Source organism: Molossus molossus, unplaced genomic scaffold (genome assembly GCF_014108415.1).
Source record: "Molossus molossus isolate mMolMol1 unplaced genomic scaffold, mMolMol1.p scaffold_m16_p_1, whole genome shotgun sequence".
NCBI classification, from domain to species: domain Eukaryota; kingdom Metazoa; phylum Chordata; class Mammalia; order Chiroptera; family Molossidae; genus Molossus; species Molossus molossus.
In genome coordinates, this window is record NW_023425344.1 from 240,955,570 (window position 1) to 240,980,075 (window position 24,506).

At 38.0% G+C, this 24,506-nt stretch overlaps 1 protein-coding gene across 14 annotated transcripts in view; it reads right to left on the bottom strand.

The window, feature by feature from the left end:
- Positions 1 to 24,506, bottom strand: part of RPS6KA5 (ribosomal protein S6 kinase A5) — a 150,929-nt gene that overhangs the window by 31,892 nt on the left and 94,531 nt on the right. For 12 of the 14 annotated variants that reach the window (XM_036240845.1, XM_036282076.1, XM_036242931.1 and 9 more), the window contains 2 exons: positions 12,299 to 12,382; positions 9,339 to 9,442 (listed from right to left, as the gene is read on the bottom strand). In XM_036240845.1, the coding sequence (XP_036096738.1) occupies positions 9,339 to 9,442; positions 12,299 to 12,343 (149 nt within the window). In that variant the 5' untranslated portion in view covers positions 12,344 to 12,382. Of the gene's footprint in view, positions 1 to 8,405; positions 8,537 to 9,338; positions 9,443 to 12,298; positions 12,383 to 18,855; positions 18,925 to 24,506 lie in introns of those variants that run through there. The other 2 variants (XM_036240026.1, XM_036242213.1) reach the window with 2 other exon arrangements.

Consider the following 24,506-nt stretch of genomic DNA (forward strand, 5'->3'; position numbering starts at 1 on the left):
ACAGAAAGCGGGAGGGTGCGTGCCAAGGGCGGGGCCACTTCCACTCGAGTCTGAAGCCGCTGCTGTCGGTCCATGGAGAGTGTGTACATGCACAGCTGTTGTGACTAAGGTGATGAATCTGGGGGTAACCAGTCAGAAAACCACCACCCTGGAAACACAGATGTTGCTACTGGGTACAAAAATACCTAAAATGAGGAAGAAAAAATTGGACAGTATTGTGGGAATCAAAAAGGCTTTATAAAATATGCCAATAAGGGATTTTATCATAAAGACATAAGAATAAGAAAGTCAAAGGAAAAATAAATACAATCTCTTCTTAAAACAGGATATGAAATAATGATACCTGTGATTATTCTATACATAACTCTGAAAATAACACAACTAGAAACAGAAAAATTTGTTATTACAAATGAGCTAATTCAAGGTGTTACTGAGTAATTAATATGGATAAAATACAAAAATTCTACAAATCACTGCCTGATTTTGTTTCAGAATACCATACGACAGCACACAAAATCAATGTATTACAATAATTACCTAAAGCAGTGGTTCTCAACCTTCCTAGTGCTGCAACCCTTTAATATAGTTCCTCATGCTGTGGTGACCCCCAACCATACAATTATTTTCGTTGCCACTTCATAACTGTAATTTTGCTACTGTTATGCCTTCGGCGACCCCTGTGAAAGGGGTCGTGACCCACAGGTAGTGAGCCGCTGATCTAAAGAGACAACACATCCTAGGAGGACAAATAAATTAATTACCCAAACTTTTTGTAAAGGGTCCATGGCAGAAAGATTTCTAAGATGGTCCCGAGTGATCAATGTCTCCTTGTACTCAGGACCTGGTGTAACCCCCGCCCGAGTGTGGGCTGCACCTACAGACGGCCTTATAACCAACAATAACAATAAAGATGACAGGCTGCCACTTTCATGATGAGGTCATAAAGCATCTGACTTCTTAGTAGACTCCCTCCGTCGCCTTTCTAGCTTGCATGCCTGGAAGAACCAAGCCAGCACGCTGCACAGGCCACATGGCAGGGGACTGACGGTCTTCTTCAGCCAACAGCCAGCGAGGAACTGAGGCTTTAGTCCAACAACCCGTGGAGCTGAATCCTGCCAACAACCACATGGGTTTGGAAGCAGATCCCTTCCCAGCTGAGCCCTGAGATAACTACAGCCCAGCCAACACTGATTGCAGCCTCCGACTGACCTTGAAGTTGAGCACTTAGCTAAGCTGAGCCCAGATTCCCGGTCCACAGAAACTCTGAGACAGTAAATGTACTACGTTGTCTGAATCCACTAAGTTTTCAGGGGATCTGTTTCTTGGCAATGCACAGTGGATAACTAAGACAAGGCCAGATGATAAATACTGGAGGCGTAGAGAGCTATACAGTCTCTGTGGCAACAATTCAACTGCAGCAGTAGCAGTAGCAGGGACGCAGCCAGAGATGACGGTGAGTGAATGAGCATGGCTGTGTTTCTGATAAAATGTTCTGATGGGCACTGAAATTCCTATTTCATACCACTTCACATGCCACGAAATAGTGTACATCTTTGGACTTTTTTAACCTTTTAAGAATATAAAATCCATTCTTTTTTTCTCTTTGTCCAAACTATAAGAGAAAATTTAGAAAGTTACAGAGGCGAAAGAAGGGCCCTTGGGGTTTAGGAGAGAGGTCCAGGTAACGTGCCTGGGGGGGAGGGGCGGAGGGGAAAGGCACAGTACTCCCAAGAGGGCGTGTGTGCTAAAATCCACTCAGCTCACAGGCCACATACACAAAATAGGCGGCAGAACGGATTTGGCCTGAGGGCTGTAGTTTGCCAATCCCTGACCTAAATAGCACAATTAGAACTCTTTAGCATCATTATTTTGATACTTCTTAGACCAAATTTAATGACATTATGTTTACAATAGCACAATGAATATATTAAGAAAGCATACTTTACCCTGGCCGGTTTGGCTCCGCCGTTAGAGCGTCGGCCTGCGGTCCAGAGACACCTGGGTTCGGTTCCCGCTAAGGGAACGTACCTCAGTTGCGGTTTGTCCCTGGCCCCGTGTGGGTGGCAACCACTCAATGTGTCTCTCTCACATGGATGATTGTCTTTCTCTCTTTCTCCCTCTCTCCCTTCCACTCTATCTGAAGATAAATGCAAAAATGTCCTTGGCTGAGGATAAAAAAAATTTTTTTTTTTAAAAAAGCATACTTTATTGATGGAAATCGAAGAACCAAATAAACATCTCTTGGCAAACATTTTCTACATTTCAAAGGCGAGAGAGTGAGACACACAACCCTATCAGAGATGATGGAAGGGCCTCGAACGGAACCTGTGCCCTGGTTCCCAGGTGAGGGTACATTCAATTATCATGGTTCACAAAGCTCCGCCAAGGAGGGGCCCTGCCCCGAGGGGCAGGCGAACACCAAGGAGAGCCCAGTGCCGGGGGGGGGGGTGGACACCTTCCCGAGCAGCAGTGACAGACACCCTAGAATAATTCTGCAATAAAAGCCAGTAGGAGACACACCAGTAAGAAAAGCACACACTGCAAATATGAAAATAAAAATAAGAAATAGACTCACAGAAAGCTAAAGACCAATCATTCAAATCTATAGTGTTGACAATTTGGTCTTTGTCCAAAATAGTACCAACATATGAGGGGTCGGGAAATGATTTCATATAAACAGTGAGAAAACTTGAAAGGGAACCCACGATAAAACTTTTCAAACACCCATAGCGACGTCTGGAAGAAACGACAGAACATCCCGTGTTCTGCAGAGCACAGAACCAGGACTGACATGCAGGCGTTAGAGGAAGGCCGTCTCAGCCTGTTCCAGGCGGGAAACATTTCTGTACACCTGCAGCTGTTCTGCGGAAGGAGCTTCCCGGAAAATCCCTTCCACACCCGCGCCCCCATTCATCCAGGGCAGACAGACAGAAGGACTCTCAGGGACAGGATGAGGGAGTCTTAAATCACCGAGAACGTTTTATTCGCATTCTAAATTCTTTTATTTTGAAATCTGATGTAGCAGAAAAACCATCCTGTTTTGATTTTAGGCTACTTGTAGACAACAATAGGCATGGAGATAACTTGGAAAATACATTATTTTGAAACATCTCAAGTAAAAACTATAAAAAATATGCAGAGTTCGGGAAAGATCACAATAATTAAGGAATGAAAGAATTCAATGATGAGAAAAAGCCCTGGTTAATTAAGACATTTGGGGATAAAATAATGACACATTTATCCTAATGGTGTATATTTTAGAAAGAACACACTGTGAAAGATTTTACATCAGGGAAGACAATCAGAATGATTATCCTGAAAGGGAAAGGTACTGTAAGATAATTCAGTCATTACACTTCTATAAATTTCAGTAACAGAAAAATAAATACTACAAAAACCCACGGAATCAGAAGTTAACATCAAGTTTTAAACAAAATAGTAACAGCATGACAAAGTGGATAATTAATAAGGAAAAAACCTTATTTGAATTCTTGAAAAATTTGCTCTAGTTTTAAGATTTTAGGAATCTGACTCAGGTTCTCTTTCTCTTTCTAAAACCAGAATGTCAACTGACTGAGCTACCGGCAGTAAAAGCTATTTAAATTTGAACATCACTTGGGTCAGAACCTTCCTGCCAACTCAACAAGCAATATACTATCTCTCTACAGGCAGACCTGTGGGGAAAAGGAAAATTTCACAGAAGAGTGCTTGTGTCCTGGAATCAAAAGGAAGGGAGTTCGTTGGAGGAGCCACTAGTGAATGCTGTCAGGTGAAGGCCACCCCTTGCACCTGTCACCATGACAGGTATGACCTTACAAGGGGACCCAAATTCCCAAGACTATAGCCAAGGTTTTCTATCATTCTGAAACATTTTCAAACCATCAAAAAGCCCAGTTAAAATAAGGCAAGTCATATTTAGTATTTTTAATAACAGACACGGTTTTAACTATAAATTTAACAAGAAATATTCCTATTACTTAACTTGGGTATTAAATAGCTGGGACAGCAAGAAATTATGTAAAAGGATTATTTAAAAATTTTTCACTTGAAGTAAAATCCATGTACAATAAACTTTCCATACAAAGCATGCAACCTGGTAAGTTCTGACATGCGTGTACACCTGTGAAACCATCAAGATGATGATCACACCCATCACCCTCCACAGCTTCCTCATGTCCCTTTGTCATAGGTCTTGCCCTCCTCCCAGTCAACTGCCCCTCAAACAATTCCCACGCCTGAGCCAGGTGACATTCCCGGAACCGTGAATGAAGGTGAGTGTGGGTCACCTTGAGAAAGAAGCCCGAAAATGTATGCTGTTAATCTTTCTCCCGGACTTCCCCAAAGGGACCTACGGCCTTTGACCAGACTAACTGTAGCTGGGAAAAAAGGAAATCATCAGACCTTTCAAGGACTACTGGGCACTGGTTCTGAACGGACACTAATTCCAGGAGACCCAAACTGTCACGTGGCCCATCAATCAGAGAAGTGGCCTGTGGAGGGCAGGTGATCAATAGACTTTTAGCTCAGGTCCATCCCACAGTGGATTCGGTGGGCCCCTGGGCCCATGCTGCGGTTATTTCTGCAGTTCCAGAATGCATAATCGAAACAGACATACTTAGCAGCTGGCAGGATCCCCACACTGGCTCCCTGACCTGTGGAATGAGGACAATTATGGCTGGAAAGGCCCTCTGGAAACCATCAGAACTGTCTCTACCTAGAAAAACAGAAAACCAAAAGCAATACTGCATCCCTGGGGGATTGCCAAGATTAGTGCCACCATCAAGGACTTGAAAGATGTCAGAGTGGTGACCCCCACATCCCCACTCAACTCGCCTATTTGGCCTGTGAAGAAGACAGACGGATCCTGGAGAATGACAGTGGATTATTATAAGTTTCAACCAGGTGGTGAGTCCGATGCAGCTGCTGTTCCAGGTGTGGTTCCGTTGCTTGAGCACACGAACACATCCCTTGGCACCTGGTAGGCTGCTCTTGGCCTGGCACATGCCTGTTTCCCCACCCCTGTCCTAAGGCCCACCAAAGGAGCTGCTCTCAGTTGGCAAGGTCAGCAACGTGTTCACTGTCCTACCATAGGGGTAGACCAACTCTCCAGCCCTGTATCCCGATGTACTTCACGAAGATCTTGATCCCCTTTCCTCCCGTAAGATGTCACACTGGTCCATTATATTGATGACCTTATGACTGGACCTAGGGAGCAAAGAGTAGCAACTACTCTAGACTTATCGGTAAGACATTTGTGTGTCAGAGGGTAGAAAATAAATAAAATTCAGGGCCTTCTACCCTAATGATTTCCAGGGGTGCAGTGGTGTGGGGCAATGCCAAGATCTCCCTTCTAAGGTGAAAGATGAGTTATTGCATCTGACCTTTCTACTACCATAAAGGAAGCACAAGGCCTAGTGGGCCTCTTTGAATCTTGGAGGCAACATATTCCTCATCTGAGTGATTTACTCCAGCCCATTTACCAAGTGACCTGAAAAGCCGCTGCTGAATGGGGCCCAGAACTAGAGAAGGCTCTGCAACAGGTCCAGGCTGCCGGCTGAGCTGCTCTGCCACGGGGCCATAGGATCCAGCGGGCCCAATGGTGCCTGCGGTGTCGGTGCAGACAAGGGTGCTGTGCAGAGCCTTTGGCAGCCCCGGCAGGTGAACTGCAGCATAGGCCCCTAGGATTTTGGAGCAAAACACTGCCATCTTCTGCAGATAACTACACCCCTTTTGAGAAACAGCTATTGGGCCTTAGTAGAGACTGAATGCTGAACTATGGGCCCCCGAGTTATACACAGGTTGAGATGCCCATCATAAACTGGGTTGTATCTGGTGCATGAAGCCATCAAGCTGGGAGTGCTCAGCAACAGCCCATCATAAATGGAAGTGGTATACACGAGATGGCTGAGCAGCCCCGAAGGCACCAGTCAGTTACAGAAAGAAGTAGCTCAGTGTCCCTGGTCCCCACTCCTGCTACACTGCCCTCTCTCTGCCAGCCTCAGGGGAGTTCCCTATGACGGCTGACAGAGAATGAGAAGACTCGAGACAAGTTTACAGCTGGTTCTCTAGGATAATGCTGGCATCACCGGAAGTGGACAGCCGGAGCACTATATCCCCTTCCTGGGACATCCCTGAAGAACAGTAGAGAAGGGAAATCTTTCCAGTGGGCAGAGCTTTGAGCTCTGGGTGTTCACTGTGCTTGGAAGGGGAAATGACCAGCTGTGTGATTTCATACCAATTAATGAACTATGGCCAGTGGTTTGGCTGGATGGTCAGGGGATTGGAAGAAACATGATTGAAAATCTGGTGACAAGGAAGTCTCATTGACAAAGCTATCTGGGGAAGAGGTATGTGGACAGACCTCTCTGAATGAGGAAAAAAAGTAAAGATATCTGTGTTCCATTGAATTCTCTTCGAAGGGTGACCTCAGCAGAGGAGGATTTTAATAATCAAGTGGACAGGAGGATCTGCTCTGTGGATACAGCCTCTTTGCAGTCACCCCACCATCACCCAGTGGGCTCATGAGAAAGAGGTCATGGTGGCAGGAATGGAGGTTACACCTGGCTTTCTATTCACCAAGCCTGGCCTGGCTATGGCCACCGCTGAGTGCTCAATCTGGCAGCAGCAGAAACCAACACCGAGTGCCCAACATGGCATCAATTTCCAGGATGGTCAGCCAGCCACCTGGTGGCAGATTGACTATACTGGACTGCTTCCAGTACAAAGGGGCAGAATTTCACTCTAACTACAACAGACGCTTATATTCCACACAGCATTGCTTTTGACCAAGGAACTCAATTCCCAGCAAACGAAGTGCATGAATGGGACCAAGCTTCTGAAATTCACTGGCCTTACCATGTTCTGCACCTGGTGGAATTACAACCTTGTTATTGTCTTTGTGTGGAGATTAAGTATGGTGTAAGGAGATACATATGGCTGTCAAACTGACAAGGGGTGAACTTGTCACACAGCTGCGCCATAGGTTGCCCAGATTAAACACTATTTCTGGTTGTGTCTGTGAGGGTGTTTCCTCTTCAGACTAGCATTTGAATCCCCCCCTTAATGTGAGTGGCACCATCTAATCCCTTTAGGGCCTGACTGAGGTAGGGAAAAAAAAGCAGAGTAAGGGAGGATTCAGTCCTGTTTAACCTGGGACCTGGTCCTCTGCCCTCAGAACCACTGGCTCTCCTGGGTCTCCAGCCTGCAGATGGCAGATCGTGGGACCTCTCAGCCTTCATAATCGTGTGAGCTGATTCCCATGATAAATCTTTTATATGTCCTATTGTTTCTGTTTTTCTTGAAAACCCTAAAATAGTCAGTCTCTTTATTTTTAGCCATTCCAGGGAGTATACAGTGGCATCTCACTGTGGTTTCACTGCATTTCCCTAAAGACTGAGGAGGCTGGTCATCTTTTATGTGTTTATTCGCCACCCACAGATCTTCATGGGTTAACTGTTTAAACTTTTTATCCAGTTTTAAAAATGGAGATCTTTTTCCCCCTTGAGTTTTGAGTCTGTGGCTTGTCTTTCCATTCTCTTAACAGTTTCTTTTGAAGAGCAAAATTCTGATGATGTCCAATTTATCAATGCTTTCTTTTATGGATTGCTCTTTTTGTGTTGTATCTAAGAAATCTTTACCTAACCCAAGGTCACAAAGATTTTCCTTTATGTTTTCTATAGTTTTAGGTTTTACATTTAGGTCAATGATCACTTTTAGTTTATTTTTCTATATGGTAGAATGTATTTATAGAAGTCCCCCCCCCCCCCACATACGATAGCCAATGATTCCAGTATCATTTATTGAAAAGACTATCTTTTCACTACCAAACTGACAGTACATTGGCAAAAAAAAAAAAAAAAAAAAAATCAGTTGATCAGCTGCCTGTATCTGTGTGGTTCTATTTCTGGCCTCTCTATTCTATTTCATTGAATATTTGTCTATCTTTATATAAACACCACAGTGTCTTAATTATTGATTACTGTAGCTTGCAAGTCTTGAAATCAACTTTGGGCTACTTTTTCAAAGATGATTTGGCTATTTATTATTCCTAGCTCTCTGGATTTCTATGTGAATTTTAGATCCAGGTTGTCAATTTCTAGCAAAAAGAAAAAACAGTGCTGGGATTGCAATGGTGTTGAATCTATAGATCAATTTGGAGAGAAACAGCATCTGCATCCTAACTGTAGTGAGTAGTTCCCACACACGTGTTCATCACTACTTCACTGAATGAGTACTTGATCCCGGAACTCCTCTCTCTCGGCTGTCTCCTCCCCGACACTCTGCCCTCCAGCTCTAGCTCCCTCGGTTCCTGGCCTCTCAGCCGCACCTCCTCTGCCTGGCCTCCCCTCCTGCGCTGCGGCCGGACACGCTCTCCAGGCAGTACGCTGGGCGATCGGAGGGCTCACCTCGTGGACTGGCCATCTCAGGGTTCACTGTCCTTCATTGCTAGGTGGTCAGTGTCTTCAATATTGTTCTTTCAGATAGTTTGCCCATTTAAAAAATTTTTTTCAGGCAGGAAAGTAAATCCGGTTCTTGTTATTCCATCTTGGTAAGAAGTGGAAGTCTCAATTTTAAATTTTTAATGTCAAATCTGTTCTCAGTTATAAAATTCAAGGACAAAAACATAACTAGTAATTAGTATAATGTTTTATCACTGTTGTTTATTTGTTCATTAATTCATTTCATTCCAAAAATATTTACTGAATTCTGCACAGCACGGTGCTGGCTGGCATCTGACCATACAATGCCGAGGATCAAAGCCAGACGTGCCCTTGCTCTCACAGAGCTTACAATCTAGTGGGAATTTCTAATCCAGAAATTAATCAAATTATTAACAAAAATGTAACAATGCAATTGTGATAACCACTATGAAGGAAAGGAATGGAATAATACTATGATAACCTATAAGAGGGTGATTTTATGATATTTGTTTCTATTGAGACTACATATATGAGCTGAAAAGTATCACTACTGTTTATGTTAAAGTCACAAAGAAATTATAATATTTATACAGTGGGAAGAAAGTGTCCATGAAATAAACTTCAATATACCATGTATTTACTAGGTTAAGACAATATGCTAAATGCTTTGAAACACGCAAAAATTATGACACTATCCCTGTGAAACTTAAGATCTATCTGGGATCATAAAATATAAAAATAAAGGTTATATATCTACATCCTATATATTTATAAATGGAAATTAACCACTTAAACCTAATTTTGTCTCTCCCCATTAAAAAAAAATTTTTTTCCATCAGCCAAATTACAGAAATTTGATCAGTTCCTTTGAGGTGTTAATACATTTATTTTATTTTGTTAATTTTGTTATTTTCTTACCTAGATATCTCAGCTTGAGAATTCTTCTCCCCATCAACAGTGAAAGGAGACGCTCCCGTTAGCAGTTCATACATCAAAACACCCAGACTCCACCAGTCAACTGCCTACGAAACAAGAATTTCATTTGATAGAATATTAAGTACTATGTAATTCATATGAAAGAAAAATGAGCAAAATAAAGCTCTGTATTTGGAAAATACTTTCACAAAAAGATTCTGTGCATAGCTTTCTATGCAAGGAGCACTAAACTAGCACTTACAAGAAAGACATTTAGAGAACAAATATCCAGGTATTCTCAGAACAGAATTTAAACGTATTCTAATTATATTCTAAACTAGTCATTGTTTTACTTTGGTTAATTAAAAATAAAAATTTTAATTTAAAATAAAAAAATTTTAAGGAAGTAAAACCTTTAGACTTATGATAAAGGGGGAAAAGTACAAATTAGCATTTTTATTAATTATTCAGTTCCAATAAATATTATAAAATTACTTAAGTCAAAGAACAAAAATAAAAGAAATCCCACCTAAAGGCGTTATTTTTTTCATAACCACCTAAATCAATTCCTCTTGTAGAACCTATCATACAAATCTAATAGTCTTCATTTGTGGGAAGCATGATGAGATTTAAAATAATGTAAAACAAAATGTGATCTAAATTGGAAACCAATTTATAAATGTAGTTACCTGAACTGAGAACACAGCAAATTACAGATAATTTAAAGAATCTTCATATATTGAAAATTACTTTTATAATTATGCAAATCACTATTTCAATAACAGGTGAATATACAAGATTACACCAATGAGATATTAACTGGGCGCTAAAATCTTAAACTCAATGCTTCCAAATTTGAGGGCTAAAGTTTCACAGAAATGATGCCAAATTCATGAGCCTAGAGCTATTTGAAAGAAAATACATGACAATGACAGAAAACAGGATCAGGCAGACTGAACTCACAAAAGACAGAGTGCGAGCCAGGCACAGTGAGGAGCACGTGGCACACGTTCTAGCTCCTTTAATGGACTCAGAGTCGTCAAGGTGAACTCCTAGTGACTTAGCTGTATTTTGGACCTCAAGTATGCAGAAATTCCAGGAGTGATACAAGGTTTTCTTTCCTAAAAACTGGTTTCATTAGGTCTTGGAAGGTAATTTTCAAATTTTAAGTTATAAATGCCTATCAAATTCCCTAATAGTTTCAAATAATACCTTGAAGCAAACTAAAAGGGTAATCCAATTTTTTTTTTTTTTTTTTTAATACAAGCAGTTTTCCTGCCGTCTGAGTCAGGATCCTCAGAACCTTCTGCTGTTGGATTTGAAACCACACTCTTTTTTTTATTTTTTTATTTTTATTTATTTATTTATTTTTTTAATCCTCATCCGAGGATATTTTCCATTTTTTGTACAGATAGAGTGGGAGGGAGAGAGAGGAAGGGAGAGAGAGAGAAACATCGACGTGAAGGGACACATCGAGTGGCTGCCACCCGCACGACCAACCAGGGCCGGGGACAAACTGTAACCGAAGTACGTGCCCTTAGCGGGAACCGAACCCGGGTCTCTCCGGACCGCAGGCCGACGCTCTAACCGCTGAGCCAAACTGGCCAGGGCTGAAACCACACTCTTAAATTGATGCAGCAGCTCTCTATCAATTCCTAGTCATGAAAACCTGAAGAACAGGTATGAAACATACAATAAGTCATTAACAAACATTCTCCACACTTAAGATATCTGGACTGTACATGTGGGACTCTGAAAGGGGATGAGGGAGAGTGGAAGGCGAGATGCAAAACAGTCAGAATTCTTTATCTGGAGAAAGTTATCCATAAAGCAAAAGTGTTAAGAGAGAACTAAACAGGTCTGTAACCTTTAATACAGAAAGAAAAAATACGTGACCTAGATTTTATAACATAATTACTTACAAAGCCACTTCACAGCCTTCATTTTGCACATAAAAAGGAAAGTGAGGAGGAAAAAAGTTAAGCTCTTCAGAGGGCTTAGAAAACAAACTTAGACTACCTTGCATGCTTACAAAGGATTATTTTCTTTCTCTGAGGATTGTTACAATGATTATTTCTGTGGAAGAGATAATCAAGAAAGTCTCCCAATATCTCTACAGAGTTAAAAGCAGAAATTGAGAACAGAAAACAGGAAAGATTCCTTTTTCAATGATCTCTTAGAAAGCTTCTATAAACCTAAGGTGAAAGAGCCAACTATGTGTTTCGTATGTATTTCTAACGAAAACCAACAAAGCCAATAAGCACTGTCCCAAATCATTCAGCACCATCCAGACAGGAGCAGTGTACGAATTCAGTGACACCTCTGTACTGCATCGTGGCTCAGCTGTGTGCTGAAAGGGCAGGTCCCATGCAACAGAAAATGATTTTTGTTTTAAAAAGAGTTACAACTGGTACTTTGCTCAAGATATAGACTTTTAATAGAAATAACATAAAAAATTATTTGAAGACTTAGTTGCTTTTGAGTTTTCCTTTAACAAAGATGTTACTCTATAAGACAAAACTTATCCTCACCAATAAAACCTAAAAAAAAGTAAAATCTAGAATGTCCTAACCTTTCTCTTATCTTTTTCCTCCAAAACACTAGGTATCACAGTGTGTTCATGTACACAAAGCAATGGAGAGAAAAGAATAAAGATAAGACAACACCAGAAAGAGGACTCAGTTGAAGAGACTGCACCTAAGTTATTAACTAGGATTCTTTACTTTTAAGAGATTAAAAAAATTTTTTTTTCTTTATTGATGAGAAAGAACATCTATTGGCCGCCTCCTGCATGCCCTTCACTGGGGATCAGGCCCACAACCAGGGCATGTGTCCTGACCTGGAATTGAACCGGCGACCTCTGGTGCATGGGTCGACGCTCAACCACTGAACCACACCCGCCGGACTAGGATTCTTATACATTTTACAGACATATATAAAGAAGTGTCAAAAATAGAACATACCTTGTCATGTCCCGAATCTCCCCCTCTGACAATATCTGGTGCCATGTATTCAATAGTGCCACAAAAGGAATATGCTCTTTCAGCCTTAAACAAACAAACAAAAACGGATTTGATTTCAAGCTGGTATGACAAGCGCAAAAAGACAAAGTTCATACGACATGTCCATGGTTGAGATTAATCACTATACACAGCAAAGCAACATACGGCAGAATCTACTTGACAGACCCTCCTCCCACCAGCGTAGACCATCATTTCTGTAGTATGAGTCCTGGGTAAACCAAGACTTCCCGTGCCCTCCGCCTACCATCATTCCCCATGCATCCACCCATCTACTCATGAATCTTTTCATTCATGCTCCTTCTTTTCTGAATGTGTGTAGATTTCAATTACTAGTTACTTTAACTATTTTCTGTAAGAATGCAAACAGTCCTGGTAGGATAACATGAACTGTCTAATAGTTTACTATGGATAATTTTATTTCCAGACAGGCAAGATTGGGAAAACACTAGAAAACTTGGAGGGGAAAGAAGGACAAATGCTAAGAAGGGGAAGAGGGAATCCAAAGATTAAAAAAGAGGAAAAAGGTTTTCCTACCTTACCATCTTCTCTGGGTTTGGTACTGCTAATAGAATGTTTAGTAATGATGGACAAACTGGTTTTTAAAAAAGATTTTCTCTTACAGATAGCTGTTTCTCTGTCACTATTTCTTCAAATATACCAAAGAACTTATATGCATACATGTGTAACCAATAAACAAAGACAACAATGCTTGGGGGGGAGGTGGGGAGGATAGGGAGGAGGGTGTCTGTGGGGGAAAAAGGAGAAACATCTGTAACAAAACAAAACAAAACAAAAAAAAGATAGCTGTTTCTCCTTTGTAGAACTTTAAAAGGGGCTACTTTTATATATCGGCCTAAAATTAATTTAGAAAACTAAAGCAATTTTTTAAATGACCAACTGTGTCTTATGACTCATCCCAATATAACAAAGATCTAAACTGTAATGCAGGTATAGTAACTGGGATAAAGAAGTCTTCTTTAATAATATACATTCGTATGGCTATATCGGAAACTGTAAAAGACACTTTGGTGCCACTAAAATACTTTTAAAAAATTATTTTAGAAGAAGCTTTTTGATTTATACTTTACTCTTCTTACACTAGTAAGGGTTAAGAAAAATGAGCATTTCTCTTATTTACCAATTTTTAATGTAAAGAACTCTATTCTAGCAATGTTGTAGAAGTGAAAGAAGTCCCCTACTCTATTGGCTGAAAGTTAAGCCCAGAGACAATGAATGTAATAAATTTATTTAAACACTGTGATAATAAATGTATTAAAACGACTTAATTGTAACATATATATACATATATGAATAAACACAAAATATGGTCTAAAATTCATTTATTTCTTTTTATGTGTTATGCACCCTATAAGATTACTACCCACCTAGAAACTAAAATAAATAAATCAATTATGTATAGATATGCAAAACATCTTTTTGTTAGCTGGCAGAATGTTACTGAATAGCTAATATAAATCATATATCAAATGTCATTATCTCTCTGCTCCATCATTTAATACCAAAAGTTAATTTTGTATCAAACTACTGGAAAGATTAAAGTTAAATAAAATTTCATATAAATTTGTATATAAAAAGTAATAAATAATTTTTCACATTTTGTTAGACATGCTTAGACAAAAAAGTGTTATGTATTAGAAAGCATTAATCTGTTCACTGAATTACTAAAAAAGAAATGCTACAAAATAACTTTTAAAAAACCCACAATTTCGCCCTGGCCGGTTTGGCTCAGCGGTTAGAGCATCGGCCTGTGGTCTGGAGAGACCCGGGTTCGGTTCCCACTAAGGGCATGTACCTCGGTTGCAGTTTGTCCCCGGCCCTGGTTGGTCGTGCGGGTGGCAGCCACTCGATGTGTCCCTTTCACGTCGATGTTTCTCTCTCTCTCTTCCTCTCTCTCCCTCCCACTCTATCTGTACAAAAAATGGAAAAATGTCCTCAGGTGAGGATTAAAAAAAACAAAAAACAAAAAACCCCACAATTTCATATAACTAAGGTGTGTTTTTAGTTAACATACTATTTATTATGCAATAACCCTTTTTTTGGATATTAGGCAAGCATCACTATAAACCTGACACAGAAAAATTACTAAGTCATAGTATTTATCATTTCATCTTATCTTAACAGACACCTTCAAAACATTATAGGCTAAATTGAGTTTAAGTAAACAGAAGAAAAAAATTCTACAAACTGGTTTATGGGTAAAAAGATAATGGGTTTTGCTGTGGCCAGGTAGCTCAGTTGGTTAGAGCACTGTCCCGATACGCCAAGGTTGCAGGTTCAGTCCTTGGTCAGGGCACATACAAGAATCAATGAATGAATGCATAAATAAGTAGAACAACAAATCAGTGTTTCTCTCTCCCTTTCCCTTCCCCTCTCTCTCTCAAAAAAAAAAAAAAAAAAAAAATTAAGGATTTCCTTTTATTGACTTTCTAGATTTGTTTTTAAGAAAACTAGTCTTTCTAAGCAAATACACATTTTCATTTATAGGCAATTCCATGTCACAAACCATTTTGAAATTTTGTGTATTTTCTTTTAAGCATGAGATGATTAAATTTTGCAAATTGAAAGTCATGAAAATCTGCATTCTCTTCTTTAAAACACTAGATATTCATAACTTTAGGGTAAAAGGGGCGTGAAACACACAGACCTTATTGATTACTGCCAGAAAGACTTCCCGTGTCTGTCTCCCTGACAACGAGAGCTGTGCAGCTCAGTCCTTGACTGTCTCCACATCCAGGGAGCTGAGAACCACATTAAGTGCTGGGACGCATTTCCTCCACCTTCAAGCTCTTATAATTCCCTTTAGCTTTCCTGTTTTTTTGTTTGTTTTGTGGGGGGAGTAGGTAGTGCCTACATTAATAAATAATTATGTATTAATTTTTTATTATGTACATAATAAATTTTTAATTATGTACATAATTATTTGATAGAAATTCTGGGAGACAGAAAAATTAAAGCTTAAGTATTGGGAAGTTCTACTCACTGAGGAATAATAGTAAATAAATACAAAGCATTTAAGTCTCATTGTTCTTAAACATTGCCATCCTAGTCCCTTGCAGTTCTGCATCTGCTTCCTCTGCCTCTGCCTCAATGGAGAGCTCCTCCCTCTGGGTCCCAACTTTTAGGACAATCCCAGTAATTCTACCAAGACAACATACTGAACAGGTATGACAGGCAAAGGTTTCTGGTGGGAGGCAGGAGATAATGCAGAGTCATATTTTATGAACTATGATATAAAAAGGCTAGAATAACATAGCTAAATTCTATTGTGATTGCTGTATATTGTTTGATGTGTGTGTGTGTATGTGTGTGTGTGTATTTAATCCTCACCCAAGGATAATTTTTTCTTTGATTTTCAGAGAAAGTAGAATAGAGGGAAGGAGAGAGGGAAGAGAGAGAGAGAAAGAGACAAAAAGAGAAAGAGAAACATCGATGTGAGAAAGGCATACCAATTGGTTGTCTCTAACCTGCGCCCCGACCAGGGCAGGGGATTGAATCTGCAACCCAGGTATGTGCCCTTGACCGGAAATCAAACCCAAGACCCTTTGGTGCACAGGCCGATGCTCTGATCACTGGACCACACCAGCCAGGGCTAAATATCTTTACAGTAGTATTTTTCTCAGGGAAACAGGCAATCCACCTACTTAGAATTTTAATCCATATTGTTTTATAAGCAACATTTCTTACTAAAGCTACCACCAAGTTAAAATATTGTGAATGAGAATTTACTTGAATGTTGTATGTGTACCATCCTTGCAGATAATACAAAATACTGTTATGCTTAAGTGATCAGCTGATCAAAGAGGCTTAACTGTTCCTTAGACAGAAGAATCCGGTAACATTGGGTAAAAAAAACTGGTTTCCCTCTAAATAAGAACCCAAATAGGAGCTCAACTTGCCAAACTCTCAAGTATTTCCCAATAAATTATTCCTAGTTTTTATTTGCCAATGTTTTATCTTGCTCTTATCTAATTATTGATAAACTTGTGAGATAAATGTACATTACCAATGAAAAGAAGTTTTTTTCTACATTCTGTATTTTTTCTCCACTCTAATTTTGAAAAAAAATCTCACAACTATCTAGAAACGTTTGCTTTTAAGTAAATGTTGCATGGCTAATCATGCAAGACTTTGCTCACAAAAAAAAAGGTAACCCCTGGGTGCCAGCCATGAAGAGGGTGCTGACAACCAGCAAGGTGGTCACATGACCTATGCTGTGCTGCACAAAGGAAGGAAAGGGAATTTGCTACAGGTCTCAGCAATCTAAAAGCTTCACTTTCAACACTCTTTTTTTAGTTCTCATCCGAGGATATTTTTCTATTGATTTTTAGATAGAGTGGAGGAGAGGGAGAGAGAGAGAAGGGAGAGAAATGGGGAGAGAGAGAAACATCAATGAGAGAAAGACACATCACATCAATTGGTTGCCTCCCAACCAGGGCCAGGGATCGAACCTGCAACCCAGGTATGTGCCCTTGACTGGGAATCAAATCCTTGACTCTTTAGTCCACGCGCTGACGCTCTAACCACCGAGTCAAACTGGCCAGGTGTGACTTTTGATACTCTTAGGAACACAAAAGATGAGGCTCTCAGTTCAAATGGGGTGGACTAGAATGAATACTCTCTGTAAACCCTGGAACCTAAGAAAGCTGAACCTTTAGTAAATGTGAAGCCTAGAAAATTAAAATTCACCACTAGCACAAGTTCTTTCATTTTGGGCCCTAGCTTAAAACACAAACAAATAAACGTTCCTCTTGTGAAAGCAAACTGCTAGGCTTGTATCTCGTGCAGATTTGGGGAATGAATTTTCTCTCCCCCACAATAAGGAAAAAGTGAGAAAACCTAGTCCAGTGTGGTGATACTCTGGAACACAAAACAGAACCAGAGTAATTCTCACAACGTAGCTGGTCTAGATTAACACTAATAAAGCCTTGGAGAAACAAAATTACTAAACAAGTAAACTAGGCTCTATAAATACAACCAAAGGGAACAGTAGAACAATAATCTATAAAAGACTAGTAGGTTATAAAAGATGAAAGATATAAATGAAGGAAAATATCCATAAAACAATATAGCAGCACAGGAAAGATTAGAACAATAAGAAAAATAATCAAATAGAACTATATAAATAAAAAATATATAAGTAATAAAAAAAACAGGCAGAGTAAACAGAGTAATACAATTAAAAAGAAAATTTGTAAAATAGAAAATATATTTGAGAAAATTATCCTGAATGTCTCAAGAGTCCCAAGCAAACTAAATAAAAATATATCCATAGGGGATACATTTCTGTAAATATGTTTTTTATTGATTATTTAGAGAGAGAGGAAGAAAGAGAGAGAGAGAAACATCGATGTGAGAGAGAACATCGATCGGTTGCCTCCTGCATGCCCCTCACTGGGGACTGGGCTCACAACCTGGGCAAGTGTCCTTACTGGGAATCGAACTGGCGACCTCTTGGTGCATGGGTCGACACTCAACCACTGAGCCACACCAGCCAGACAATAAAAATATTTTTTTAAAAACCTAGTCCCTTCCTAGATATATCTATGCCCAGCTAAATAATCACTAGATATACAGGGCAAATTAAAGGCATATTAAGACAAAGACAGAGTTGACTATTTGCTGATTCTTGCTAAAAAAAATCTAAAGAATGCACTTCCGAAATAAACAGAATCCACAAGCAAAGAGTAAGATGTAAGAAGGAACAGCGAGCAGAGAAAACAGGTAAAAATATAAGAAAAATCTAAACCAGTATTGAATTTATAAAATGAAAGTAATAATTATATAATAGTGGTTAATTTAAAGAAATACATTAGGTGAGACTAAAATAATAAGTAACAATGATATATAAAATGAGATGGATAACTGAAGTTAAAACATTCTAATGTTCTTGAAGTGGTCGAGACAATCACAGACATAATGGTTAATTTTAGACTCTTTTAAGACATTATATAAGTTTAAAATGTCAAGGTAATAACCATTAAAAGAATAGAAATAGGGCCTGGCCGGGTTTGCTCAGTGGTTAGAGTATTGGCCCGCAGACTGAAGGGTCATGGGTTTGATTCCCAGTCAAGGGCAGGTGCCTGGGTTGCAGGTTTGATCCTGGCCCCAGTTGAGGTTGTGCAGAAAGCAACCAATAGATGTGTCTCTCTCACATCGATGTTTCTCTCTCTCTCTCTCTCTCTCTCTTTCTCTCTCTCTCCCCTCCCTCCCTCCCTTCCACTCTACCTAAAAAAAAAAAAAAAAGTCAATGAAAAAGTATCCTCCAGTGAGGATTAATAAAAAATAAATAAATAAAAAATAAAAGGAATAGAAATAGAATATACTTAACTTCTAGACCATTAGGGGGAAAAAAAATAAAGTAATCTTAATCATTTAAATAAAAGACAGGAAGAACAAGGAGAAATTACGATAAAAAAAAAAAACAGTAAGATGAGAAAAAAATATATCAGTAATCATAATATACAGGTTTAACTCACCAGTTAAAAGACAGAAATTCTCTGGATCAAAAACAAAATCCAGCTATATGTTATTTATAAAAGGCATACCTAAAACATAATGACAAAGAAATATTGAAAGTAAAGAGATGGAAAAAGATATATCAGACCAGCACTAACCAATAGAAAGCTGGAGTATTTTATTAATAGCAAGAAAATAAACTTTAAGTTAAAAAGGATTATTAGAATTGGGTACAGTCATTACATAATAATAAAAGGAATTCACTAGCGGAATAACTCTATTCCAAATCTGAATACCCTCAAAATTTTTTGAAGAGCCTTAACCTATATAAGCAAAAATGAAGAGATATTACAGAAGAAATGGACAAATCCACAATCATAGTGGGTATTTTAACATATTTCTTCTATAACTGACTGATCAAGCAGGACCATAATTAGTGAAGCTATAGATGATTTGTCCAGTGTTCATAAAAATATACAAAACTCTGTATCTAACAATTAGAGAATACACAGTCTTTTTAGGTAAATGTAAGACATTTACAGAAATTAACCATGTAATAGATCACAAAGCAAATCTCGAATACCACAAAAATAAAATCATATATGTTTTGTTCTTCAAACAGAAAGCACAATTAGGGCTCATTTACAAAAAGATAACAAAAAAAATCCTATGTATCTGAAAACTTAAAAACCCATTTCTAAGTAATTCATGGCTCAAAGAAGAAAACCACAATGAATATTAGACTATTAGAATAACAGTAAAAATGCTATGTATCAGAACTTGTTAGCTACATCTAAAGCTATTCTTAGAAATTGAGTTTTATTTTAAAAGATTAAATATTAGTGAGCTAGATGTCAACTCAGAGGTTTAGAAAAAGAATACAAAAGAAACTCACAGAAAGTAAAAGGAATTAAGTAATCAAGGAACATCATGAAAGAAACAGGAAAAAAACAAGAGGCTTGACAAAGTTATTTATTGGATGAGAATAATAAAATGGACAAATCTCTAGCAAATTGATCAAGAAAAAAATTAAAAATCAATAATAGTAATTTAAAAGAAAATATTACTACAATTAAAAGAGATTAAAAACTAAGACAATTCTATGGACATGCCAGAAAATATTTTTAAAAATATATAAGATTTTCTGTAAACATGTAACTTACTAAAATTGGCTCAAAGAAATAAAAAACCTAAATATAACTAAAAATATTTTTAAAATATTAAATATTAAATATTTAATTTAAAATATTAAATTATTTGAAAAGCCAATAACACTCACCTAAGAGGGAAATACATATATAGATCCTGAGAGCATTCAGAAGAATCCTTCAGAGGAATAGGATCCCTGTCTTATGTAAACTATTCCAAATTAATTTCATATAAAGCCATCATTACTTACCAATAGTAGTTCTGATTTTTGCTTTTACTATAGTCATTAATGTAAAAACTTTAAACCACTCTGTAAATTAGTGGAACTAATATGAATTCAGCAACACTGCTGTGTACAAGATAAACAACATTCTGATGCTTTGCCAAAAAAAATATGTAGTCTAATTTTTATAAATAGAAACAAAAATTATAAACTTAATATAAATAAGCCTAATAATATACATATGAAGCAGTACAGAGAAAACTATAAAATATTATTGAAGAATATTAAAGACCACAAAATAAATGGGATGATATAAATATTCACTTATGCAAATTCATTGATTTGAGAATTCAATATTCAAAGACTGCAGTTCTCTCCAAATTAACTTATTAGTTCCATTCCACAATTCATGTCAGGGAGCAAAAGACTGAAAATAGAGAAGAGAGTGAAGAGAAAGGAGGAAGGTAAGGGGAAAGGAGAAATGAATAGTACGATAGAGAGTGAAGAGAAGATATATTTCACCTTTCCAGATTTAAGACTTACTGTAAAATCATGCCCTCTAAGATTTTTGGGTTTGACTTAGAGAGAGGCAAACAGACAAATGGAATTGAGTGAAGAGCCTAGAAATAGACTCATGAGCATGCACAGGAATTTGGCGCATGACAGACTGCATTTCAAATCAGTAGGGAATAACTGACTATTCAATGAATAAATAGTTAAGTCAGCTGGGTTATCTACATGAAAAGAAATAAGATCCACACTCCATATTACATATAAAAATTCATCCCTAGTAGCCCTGGCCAGTTTGCTCAGTGGTTAGAGCAACAGCCCGTGGACCAGAGTCTCGGGTTCAATTCTGGTCAAGGGCACATACCTTGGTTGCAGTTCGATCCCTGGTCCGCCCTGGTTGGGGTTGTGCAGGAGGCAACCAGTGGATGTCTGTCTGTCTGTCTGTCTATCTGTCTCTCTCTCTTTCCCTTCCTCCCTCCTTCCCTCCCTTGTAGGCTATCTGAAAATCAATGGAAAAATATCCTTGGGTGAGGATTAAAAAAAATTAATCCCTAGTAAATTAAGCATTGATCTAATTTTAAAAAGAAAATGCAGCCGTGGCCGGTTTGGCTCAGCGGTTAGAGTGATGGCCTGCGGTCTGGAGAGACCTGGGTTTGGTTCCCGCTAAGGGCACATACCTCGGTTGCAGTTTGTCCCCGGCCCTGATTGGGTCGTGTGGGTGGCGACCACTCGATGTGTCCCTTTCACATCGATGTTTCTCTCTCTCTCTCTCCCTCCCACTCTATCTGAACAAAATATCAAAAAATGTCCTCGAGTGAGGATTAAATAAATAAATAAATAAATAAAAAGAAAATGCAAGAGAATATCCTAATACACTAAGATAGGAAAAGGTTTAACTTTAAAATATTTGAAGATCACAACCTAATTTTACTCCTCAATAACTAGAAAAACAAAAACAAAAGTTAGCAGAAGGAAAGAAATAATGATTACAGCAGATATATATATATAATATATATATTATAAAAACAACCCAGAGAATAGAAAAGGAAGAGAGCCCTGGCTGCAATGTTCATTTAGTTGGAGCATCATCCCATACACCAAAAGGCTGAGGGCTTGATTCCTGGTCAGGGCACATACACAGGTTTTGGGTTTGATCCCCAGTCTGGCACATGCCAGAGGCAACTAACTGATTGATGTTTCACTCTCACATCAATGTTTCTCTCGCTCTCTCTAAATATGAATAGAACTATGTCCTCGGGTAAGGAGTAATAGAAAAATTAACAAAACTGAGAGTTGATTTTTTTAAAAGATCAAAAAAAAAAAACCTGACAAATTCAGAGAAGAGTAAAACCAGAAACAAAAGAGAAGACACTACAAGAGATGGCTATGAATAAGTATTCACCAACAAATTAGATAACCTAGAATGGATACCTTCCTTGAAAAATACAACCTATCAGACCGAATCATTAAGAATTTAAAAATGTGAACAGACTCTTAATCAGTAACAACATTGAATCAGTTATCAAAACCCTCCCAAAAAAAGAAAAGTCCAGGACCACAGAGCTTACTGGAAAAGTATTAAAAAACATTTCAAGAAGTTGTAGGACCAATCCTCCTTAAACTTTTCACACACAAAAAAAAAGCAGAGGAAAGAGTACTTCCCAACTTATTTTATGAGGCCAGCATTACCCTGATACCAAAGCCAGGGAAAGAAAGATGCTACAAGAAAAGAAAATTACAGGTCAGTATTCCTGATGAAAACTGATACAAAAATCCTCAACAAAATACTAACAAACGGAGTTCAACAGCACATTAAAATGATTCTATTCCACAAACTAGTGAGGTTTATTCCTGGAATGGTAGGATAGTTCAAGAGTCAATCAATGTAACACACCACATTAACAGTATGAAGAACAACTACACACCTCAACTGATCCAGAAAAAGTATTTGACAAAATTCAATACTCATTCATGATAACACTAAACAACAAACTAGGAATAGAAGAAGACTATATAATGAAGGCCATATATGAAAAACCCACACCAAACATCATACTCAATGGTGGAAAACTGAAAAGTTTTTCCTCTAAGATCAATAACAAGGTAAGTATGCTCCCCTTCACCATTTTTTGTTCAACATAGCTCTAGAAGTCCTAGCCAGAGAAATTAGGCAAAAAAAAAGAAATAAAAGACATCCACGTTGAAAAAGCAGTAGTAAAATTATCTCTGCTGGCAGATATTATCTTATATGTAGACAGCCCTAAAGATTACACACGCACACACAAAACCTGTTAGAACTAATAAGTAAATATAGCAAAGTTATAGGATACAAAATCATATAAAAATCAGTTATGTTTCTATACACTAACAATAAACAACCCAAAAAGGAGATCAAGGATAAAAATCCCATTTAAAATAGTACCAACAATAATAAAATACCTAGGAATTACCTCAACTAAGGGATCAAAAGAGTGACAATGAAAATTACGAAATATTGTTAAAGAAATTAAAGACACAAACAAGTGGAAAAACATCCCATGTTTTCAATATGGATATTCCTCAAAAAATTAAAAATAGAGCTGATATATGACCCAGTAATTCCACTTCTGGTTATTTATTCAAAGAAAACAAAAACACTATTTCAAAAAAATATATGCTTCCGTATATTCATTGCAGCATTACTTACAACAGCCCAAACATGGATGTAACCTAGATGTCCATCAATAGATGAATGAATAAAGAAGATGTGATACACAGACACACACACACAATGGAATATTACTCAGCAATAAAAATAAAATCTTGCCACTTGCAAAATGGATGGACCTAGAGGGTATTATGCTAGGTAAAGTAAGTCAGGGAAAGACAAATACTGTATGGTCCCACTTATATGTGGAGTCTAAAAATACCAAAACAAATGAACAAATAAAACAAAACAGAAATGGGTCCATAGACAGATAGAACAAGATGATGGTTGCCAAAGGAACGGGGAGTAGAAGGATGGGTGAAATAAAAAAAAGAAAGAAAAGAAATTAAAGAAGACACAAATAAATCAAAAAGGCATCCCACACTCATGGATTGGAATATTTAATATTGTTACAATATCCACACTACCCAAAGTGATCTAGAAATTCAATGTAATCTCTAAAAAAACTCAATGGCATTTTTTTTTTTTTGCAGAAATAGCATAAAAATCTTAAAATTCATATGGAATCTCAAGGGACCCTGAAGAGCTAAAACAGTCTTGAAAAGGAAGAACAAATTTGGAGGTCTCACATTTCCTGAGTTCAAAAGATTACAAAGCTACAGTAATTAAAACATTTTTATACTGAAATAAAGAGAAATATAAAGGCCAATGAAACTGAACAGAGAGCCCAGAAATAAACTTTCATGCATATGGTCAAATGATCTTTGACAAGCATGCTAAGACCACACAATGGGGAAAGAACAGCCTCTTCAACAAACACTGCTGGGGAAACTGGATATCTCATGCAAAGAATGAGGTTGAACTCTTATCTTTACATCAAATACAAAAATTAACTCAAAATGGACTAAACACCCAAATAAAATACCTAAAACTATAAAACTTCTAGAAGAAAACAAGGGGAAAGGTGACACTGGATTTTCCAATTATTTCTCAAATATGATGCCAAAAGCACAGGCAACAGAAGCAAATACGGGATGACATCAAAATTAAATACTTCTTGCACCAAAGGAAACAAAGTAAAAAGAGAGGCTACAGAATGGGAGGGAAACATTGCAAATCATATATCTAATAAGGGGTTACCA